The 9847-nt window shown below is 34.7% G+C and overlaps 1 protein-coding gene across 1 annotated transcript; it reads left to right on the top strand.

Moving 5' to 3' along the window:
* Positions 1–444: 444 nt before the first annotated feature.
* Positions 445–1039, top strand: LOC137656416 (zinc finger BED domain-containing protein 5-like). Its single transcript, XM_068390594.1, has 2 exons — positions 445–547; positions 753–1039. Exons 1-2 carry the CDS (start codon positions 445–447, stop codon positions 1037–1039), a joined length of 390 nt encoding a protein of 129 aa, XP_068246695.1.
* Positions 1040–9847: the final 8808 nt, after the last annotated feature.

Raw genomic sequence — 9847 nt, 5'->3', positions numbered from 1 at the left:
CAATTGGTTTCATATTTCTTACTATGCCGCTGGGCTACTACGCTTATTGACGCAAATGGCCTCGGTTAGATTTCGCCAGTCGCCTCTATCTTGACCTTTTAATTCAACACTTCTCCATTCATCATCTCCTACTTCGCGCTTTATAGTCCCAAGTCATGTAGGTCTGGGTCTTCCAACTCTTCTAGTGCCTTGAGGGGCCCAGCTGAACGTTTGGTGAACTAATCTCTCTTGGGGAGTGCAAAGAGCATGCCTAAACCATCTCCATATGGTACTCGAGTAATCTATATCAGGGTTTCCCAAAGTGGGCTCCACGGAGCCCTGGGGCTCCATGAGTGAGGCTGAGGGGCTTTAGAAGCCGTTTCTTAAAGAGGACCAAATGCTTTATATGGACAAATTTAATGGCTGCCACCATTTAATTATTGATCTTTTTTACTGGAAAGAGATATGATACATAACTACAGGTGCAAAGAGTTTCAGAGTTTTGCTCATTTAAATGAAACAAATATTTCATTGCAGGGCAACAAAGTTACATATTTCAAAGCTCAAAGTAAGATAATTGCTCTCCAGCGCAAGCTGAAGCTCTGGAATGATTACATTCTCGAGGGAAAATATGAATGTTTTGACACCTTTGTGAATATCTACTTGCCAACCAGCTTTCTATTCATACAGACATAAAAATCTCTATCTCTCAGCATCTGTCTACGATGGCAAGTATTTTATTTCTAATACTGAAAACTTTCTCTGGATTCAAGATCCATTTCTTGATTCCCAAAACACACTAGAACTGTCTTTGAGAGAGAGGGAACAGTTAATAGACATTTCAACCAACTATGAGTTGAAAGCAAAATTTAAGGAAAGTGAACTTTCAACATTTTGGATAAACCTTCTTGAAGACTCTCCAGAAATTGCAGCTCAAGCCCTTAAGTTTTTAATGCGCTTCCCAACAACTTATCTTTGTGAGAAAACATTCTCCTTGTATGCAGCTACTAAAAATAAATATAGAAATAGGCTGAATGCAGAAAATGATATGAAACTATAAGTTACTTCGATCATGCCCGACTTTGAAAAGCTTTGCAATGCAAAACAACAGCTGCACTTTAGTCATTAGATTTTGTTTCATTCTGAATTAGTTATTTCTCCATATCGAATTCCATTGCAATTTTTTTTTTATTACTTCTGATAGGTTTTGACATTTTGTATTGAACAGGTCTTTCTGTTATCAACTGGCATGATTTTTGGCTATCAATTTAAGAAGAACAATAATAAAGACCATTCTTTGGTTGTGATTTTCTTCGACCTATTCATTTTCATTGTCGATATCATTCGTAGTTTGTTCTCATATGCATCCATCATGAGCATTCTTTACCTGGTATATATTTTTATGACTCGTATCTCGGACAACCAAAGAAGAAAATTTGTCAATGCCTTTGTGGTTGCTCCCTTTGGCTTAAGACTTAAGTCAAGGAACCCAAAAATCACTATTTAGTATTAAGATTTGAAATTAACATTTTTCATATTTATTCTAGAAATTATCTTGTTACTGCTCCGTGAAAAACCTTTGCCCTGCTCAGGGGCTCCATGGTGTCCTGAAGTTTGGTAAACCCTGATCTATATCATTGTTTCATTTATAATCCTGTCCTGCCATTTAACTCCCAATGTCCTTCTGAAGACTTTGCTCTCAAATCTACTAAATCTATTGGAGATTGTTTCATTGTCATACCATGACTCATGTTCATTGAGTAACACCGACCTCACTACACTGACATATAGTCTGATTTATATGTAATTTCAGGCGATTTGATTTCCCAATTTTACTTAAACTAGCCATTGTCTGATTTGTGTTTTTTTTTCAATCTTTCACTAAACTCTAATTCTAAAGACCCTGCATTGGAGATCATAGTTTCTGAATACTTGAATGATTCTACCGTATTAATCCTTTCTCCTTCCAATGATATTTCATCTTCCATTGCATACTCCGTTCTCATCATCATTGTCTTTCTTACCTTCAGCCCAACCTCGTGTGATATTTCATGCATTCTGGTAAGCATGCTTTGCAAATCCTGTACACTCTCCTTCCAGTAATTTATCTTACATTAATAGTTTCCACTTAATATAGATGGAGTTACGGAAAGAAGTTTTTCAAGTCTTCTTTTAACTTTTCGTATTTGTGGTGCATTATTTTTCTTATACTTCTACTATTTTCCAGTATTTTAAGATATCCCATCCAATGGAATCTTTTCCTATTATTAAGTACGTTAAATTTTCATGAAGGAAAACTAAGTTTGCAATAGTTAAGGCAAATTATTAATATAGCATATGTAATGTTAGAACGGAGGGAGGAAGACATTGAGGTAAGAAATGGGTGTCAAAAGATGAAAAGATTGATTCGGTTGTTGTGAGATGGTTTTGTATCATGGGGAGAATATAGGATGATAAGTTGATGAGATGCATTAGGCAAATGAAGCAAGGAATACTTTGAAAGTACTCGGAAGGTGGAAGAGGTATTGAAATAGATGTGTCTTGGCATAAAGGAAGAGAATGTGTGTAAGATAAAGTAAAATGATACAGCGCTCGTAATCAGATTTGATGCTCCGGAAATGTGTTCTTGTAAGCGCATGAAGAGTGAGAATAATACATACCACATATCCTTCACCTATTCCTCCTCCAGTTTCCTCTAATTCCTATTCTAAAAAGAAATGTCCCTTTTCTCTCATTTTCTTATAGTTCATCTCCTTCCAACTAAGTCCATCATTTACCCGATGATGTAAACCTAGTACTTCTTAATCAAAGGAATTTCCAAGACTAAAAATAAAATCCCCTTCTCTCCTTCTGTCATAGTTCAACTAGTTACTAGATCCTTCTAGCTGCATTCATCCTTTACCCGATGATGTAGACCATATACTTCGTCAAAGGCTTCTTCCTCCTATATAAAATATATCCTTTACCTCTCCTTCTATCATAGTTCATCAACTAGATCCTTCCAACTGAGGCCATCCTTTATCTGATGATGTAGACCTTATACTTCTCAAAGGACATTTCCTCCTCTAAAAAATGTCCTCTTACTTTCTACTCTCATTATTCATCAACTAGATCCTTCCAAGCCCATCCTTCTTCACCCGATGATGTCGACCTTGTACTTTTTCTTCTAAGGATTATTGTTAATATTGAGACATTCATCACAATGTTTCCACGCTTCGTTAACCCGCCATCCGCCCCATGAAAGTGACTAGCCGAGCATTACAAGCCTTGGTATATTACGGAGTCTGTTTACGCGGTATACCGAAGCCGTATTAAACTGATGACATCTGGCACTAAATATAATCTTTGGAGACTTATATGTAATTGTAGTACTAATGCTTTATGGTAATGATGTTACCTTTACATCTCTGCTTTTCCTTGCGTGATTACCTTACCGTTTTTAGAAAGAATTTCTCTTACAATAGGAGGATAAAGGATTTTGGTTTGCAAATATGTTTATTAGAACAGCCGAGTGATTTCAGGATTTATTCCATGAGAAAGATAAATCATTAGAATTCAATAATGCTTTTATAAAAGGGTTTAGCATAAGTTTGAGAATGTTAGGAGGGTGGTTAAGAGGCTGGGATTAGATTGCTTAATTGATTATATCTATTCTACTGGTGTCACAGCTAAAGTAATCGACGTCATCTCAAGATATATGGAACCGATTGTGTGGCTGAGTAGTTTATTATGGTTTGTAAGGTATGGGGAGATAAGAGAAATATTCTTAACTAATGTACTAGAGCCGTCCAAAATGACGGATAAATATTTAGATAGATATGCTCACACACACAAATTCAATCCTTCCCCCTTTCCTAACTACAACCCGTGGTTTACGAGAATACCTCTTGGGGTACCCTCTCTCACCAAGGTATGACTACTCCCACTCACACCACATGAAGGACGGGGATAGAACGATTAGTTATATGTCTGGCAATGCCACCGAGCATGACTGGATATATATATATATATATATATATATATATATATATATATATATATATATATATATATATATATATATATATATACATATATATATATATAAGTAGATAGTTGCTTTTCATTATATGAGGGATATGATAGGGAATGAGGAAGAATTATTCCAAAATATAAATGCAAAGGGGAAGAGGGTAAGGTAAGTCTTTGTTACATAAAGTCAAATGTGAAATTTAGGAGTTAAAGAAAAAAAAACTACTTTCCATATATGGCCATAGTAAAGCTTATGCCATGAATACGAGAGCAAATTAAAGATGATAGTCTATCAGTAAGTAAGAAAAAGGAATGAACATGGGCAGGACATATGATGAGAATGACAGATAATAGAGGAACCTAAAGAATACCAGAAAGGGTTCTTAAAGATTGTAAAAGAAGCATGGGAAGGATGAGAAGACGATGGATTGACGAGCTAAGAAAATTTGCGGGTATAGACTGGCACAGACAGACCATAAAAAGACGCGAGTGAAAGGTCATGTCTGGGGCCTTTGTCCTGCAGTGTACTAATTACGGCTGATGATGACGATCATGATTATATACATACACACACACACACACACACACACACATATATATATATATATATATATATATATATATATATATATATATATATATATATTCTCGTAAACAAAACGTGGAATTATACCTGTGACTGTTAGTAGCAGCCCTTCCAAGTCACAATAGCCATAAATAATTCTCTCCATAATATTCTACATAATATTTATTAAACCACATTTTTCTTATTTTCTACGGGCCTGGTCTACATAAAGTCATCATATTAATCGCCATAAACAACTCTAAATCACGACAATATTTTATTAGGTCATATAAACTTCATAGTACCACGTTTATCTCTTTTTAGAGGTCGCGTCTGACCTTATTTCACAAGCCAACAGTAAATAAAAGTAATGTAAAAGTCCTCACTTAAAATAAGAAAGGCAAATGGGAGCTCTTGGTCACAAGTGACGAAAAAGTAAATAAATAGAAATGGTATAATTAACCGTTCAAGTAAAGACGAGCACCGCTTGGCAACCTAAATCGGTTACCAATAGCCAACAGGATCGCCTACACTTGTATCTGTATGTTAACTAGTTTCTCCCTTCCAGCATGGTCTAATTCAATTCACGGGAAACTCAGCCTTCTATGTCGTCAGCGTTAGGGAAATACGAAAGATAATTTTAACAGACAATTTAGGAGGATTTAAACAGACAATTTAGGAGGCCTTTAACAGACAAGTTAGTAGTCCTTTAACAGACAAGTTAGGAGTCTTTTAACAGACAAGTTAGGAGTCTTTTAACAGACAATTTAGGAGGTTTTTAACTGACAATTTAAGGGGCTTTTAACAGGCAATTTAGGAGGCTTTAAACACACAATTTAGGAGACTTTTAACAGACAATTTAGGAGGTTTTAAACAGACAATTTAGGAGTCTTTAAACAGACCACTAAGAAGGCTTTTAACAGACAATTTAGGATGCTAAGATGATTTTAGGATAAAGAAAAATTTCAGCGAGCACTACCCGCAGACTGAAGCTGACTTCATATAAGCTACTGAGTAGTTTCGGGATTTTTTTGGTTAGAATATTTTCTAAAAAGTTTTTTTTTTTTAATTTTGAGGCCTTGAAATCCTTTTGCTAATCCTATACGGATTCTAGCATTTGGAGCTGATTTTTCCCAAACAGAATGTAATCTGAAAAAATTTCCCCTTTAAGAAATATTCAATACTTGTGCATGCGACCTGTCAAAAATGATTCTAAATATTCAGCTAGATATGCAAACACACGCAAAACCCTCTTATTTGGGTAAGATTACTTTCCGTGACCGAAAAGAAATACACACACACACACACACACACACACACACATATATATATATATATATATATATATATATATATATACAAATACACACACACACACACACACACACATATATATATATATATATATATATATATATATATATAAACACACACACACACACACACACACACATATATATATATATATATATATATATATATATATATATACTGTATAGAGCCACACACTTAGTGAACTTAGATTTTGGCATATAGACGAGTTGAAGCATGGGAGAGCGAGCTGTTTAAGAATCCAACACTTGCTAAAACATTATCCCCCAAAAACCGGCATTTACGAATGTAGGAGTTTAGTGACCCATGATCAATCGTATACAGATATGCATCGCTTTTAGAATTTGTACTGTTGGACACATGAATTCTTGGTACACCTTGCTCTGGGGAAGTGCACCCAGACACACCCTTACTGTGCGGTGAGTTCTTGTGTTTAGCCCCGCCCGCTACTTCTGCCATCTCTCCCTAAACTGTTTGGTTATTCACCACGAAGGAAGGGTGTGACAGGGACTCCTGTGTCCAACTGTTCCCAATATATATTAATTTGAGGACTGCTAATTACTAAATTAACTAATTTACGCAGTTCATTGTAACTATGGGTGGCATATGATGTTTCCGAAGTTTGTGTTTGACCTGCACCTGAAAATTACACTAAATCATCGACAGAAATTTAGACTAAAATGGCCAATCGATTAGTGTAAGATTATCTATTTTTCCTAATAAATTAGACCTTCCATACTTTTATTATCTGCTTTTCTCAATAAATTAGGCCAACGATACTTTTATTACCTGCTTTTCCCATTAATTTGTTTAAAACAAACCATTCACATATTTTCAGAGATGATAAACTTGATTTTTTTTTTATATTGTCAGCTGTTTCATTAAAAGACGACCTTTGAAAATCTTTAGACGGGTTAACGCAAGGTCCTTGAAATGTACTCTGAGAGTATATTTAAAAGACCTTGGGTTAACCGTCTAAGAAAATATTCTCTCTCTCTCTCTCTCTCTCTCTCTCTCTCTCTCTCTCTCTCTCTCTCTCTCTCTCTCTCTCTATATATATATATATATATATATATATATACTTTTCATTTCCATCAACATATAATTATACTTTCACTTTTCATTCATATAAGCACTATTTCTCTTATTGAGCCACAGGCATATATATATATATATATATATATATATATATATATATATATATATATACACACACACACACACACACACACACACACATATATATATATATATATATATATATATATATATATATATATTATGTGAGTATGAGTATATTTAGAAGGGAAAATTGTGGTTAATTAATAATAATTATCTATAAATATCAGTATGTTACGCAAAAATAAATAGTAGCTTACTAGAATTACCATTCCTAAGAGAATTTAGATATATTTTCAAAACCTAATCAAACTTACCAAGAATACCAGCAAAGGCATCTAATTACTAAAGTGTTATGTAATGCATACACTAACTTACACACACACATCTCTCTCTCTCTCTCTCTCTCTCTCTCTCTCTCTCTCTCTCTCTCTCTCCATTGTTCCGAGTGATTACCACATGTGACAGCAATGGGTTCGTACCCGAGGTAGGCAAAGTGTTTCTCTATTTATACAATATAATTTCTGCGCCGGGACTTTGAAGAGATACAATTACGTGCAGGAAGATTGGGATACTCAACCTCAGTCGTTCCCTCCCCCTCGCCCCATCAGTCCTACATGGTCAACACCCACCAACCACCCTCTCGTTTCTCTTCCACTATTTTATAGATTAAATATTTTAGAAAAATTACCTCTCTGAGAAAACATAAACTCTACCCCACAAATGACATAGGATTGATATTTTACTAATTATACTTCGTTATTCATCATATTTTTATGCACTATTTCTTTTAATAGTTTGTTCTTTACTTTATCATTTATTCTTTTCATACTAAGCTGCTTTTAATAAGGATTCTTATGCCGGGAGTAAATGAATTAATCTAACAGAAATCTATGATTTAAGAATTCCTACGCCCAAAAAATTGCTTAAAAAAAAAAAAAGATTAAGACTCATATATAGAAAGTAATTCCAAATTAGTTAAAACAAGAGATAACTGGCAACCCATTGAGTTAAGTGGTAATTGGAAACTCATAAAGTCAGGTGTATACGGCAGTAATCAAGGATATCTCTTGCAGATGCTTCACAAATTACGGAATAATTTTTTCCGGTCTGCCAAACTAGAGTACTAATAATACATGCTAGCTGTGACCTCTTGTAATACCCATGAATGTGACAATGAGGTTTGCGTGATTTTTGGCAGTGAAAATCATGGTCAAACTGTTGAGAGCTTTTGTCTGCCAATTGCGACTTTCATGTGGTTAACTTTTTAAAATATGGAAAAGTTTTTGTCCGTCATTAAACATCAACTTTTGATTGTATATTCTCTTGTTTGCAGCTGATAATTTCGTCTAATATTCGCTTACGACCAAATAAAACATTGTACAGACTGCCACATTGTTTACATAAGATAGGTAGTAGGTTGGCCACCCGTTGAGATATTGGGACCTTTGACTGGCCAGACAATACTGCATTGGCTCCTTCTCTCTGGTTACGGCTCCTTTTCCTTTTGCCTACACATACGCCGAATAGTCTGGCCTATTCTTTACATAATCTCCTTTGTCCTAATATATCTAACAACACCGAGATTACCAAACAATTCTCCTCGCTCAAGGGGTTCACTACTGCAATGTAATTGTTCAGTGGCTACTTTCCTCTTGGTAAGGGTAAAAGAGACTCTTTAGCTATGGTAAGCAGCTCTTCTAGGAGAAGGACACTCCAAAATCAAACCATTGATCTCTGGTCTTGGATAATGCCGTAGCCGCTGTACTATGGTCTTCCACGTCTTGGGGTAGAGTTCTCTTGCTAGAGGGTACACTCGGGCACACTATTCTATCTTATTTCTCTTCCTCTTGTTCTTTTAAAATTTTTGTAGTTTACATATGGAATATTCATTTTAATGTTGTTACTGTTCTTAAAATATTTTATTTGTTAATTACTTTTCTTGTAGTCCTTATTTCCTTTCCTCACTGGGCTATTTTCCCTGTTGGAGTCCTCGGGCTTATAGCATTCTGCTTTTCCAACTAGGGTTGTAGCATAACAGGTAATAATAATAATAATGATAATAATAATAATATTAATAACAACAACAACAACAAAACCAACAACAACAGCAACAATAATAATAATAATACAGAAGATAGCCAAGGTAATTATTTTGATGACGTCATTGCAAAAACTCTAACAGTAGGAAAATAAAAGCCATTTCCAAACAATTGTAGTACTGCATTAGTGGAATTGTCTGACGTCTTTCGATAACTTTTAAGATTGGGAAAACAAACATGATTGATCTGTAGCTAAACATACGATGTTTTCAATCGGGATAGTACATTACGCAGATTGGAAATCATGATGTGGAAGAGAATATTATCAGAAGTTGGTTATTGTTGAGCGTTTTATAAATTTGGTAAATTAACAATATATATATATATATATATATATATATATATATATATATATGTATATATATGTGTGTGTGGTTAAAGATATGCATACGTGCACCCTCTCTCACCAAGGTATGAATACTCCCTCTCCTCTTGCCCGAGGGATACGAAGAGCTCAGGGTGACCAGAAAAATATATTTACATCTATAGTCAGACACTTACTCTTTATTATATAGGGTAAATATATATATATATATAATATATATATATATATATATATATATATATATATATGCGTGCGTGTACAAATGCAACAAATGGTTCTTAATCTCGAATTCACTATAACCTTAGGAATGATATACCCAAATGGGGATTATGTAAGTGTAATCACCTGGGACATAACACACTTATGGCTCTGAATCGTTACACAACTAAGCAGCTGACTTACCTAATTAGCCAA

The sequence above is a fragment of the Palaemon carinicauda genome, chromosome 17, assembly GCF_036898095.1.
Source record: "Palaemon carinicauda isolate YSFRI2023 chromosome 17, ASM3689809v2, whole genome shotgun sequence".
Lineage (NCBI taxonomy): Eukaryota > Metazoa > Arthropoda > Malacostraca > Decapoda > Palaemonidae > Palaemon > Palaemon carinicauda.
This window is presented reverse-complemented; position numbering and strand designations above follow the sequence as displayed.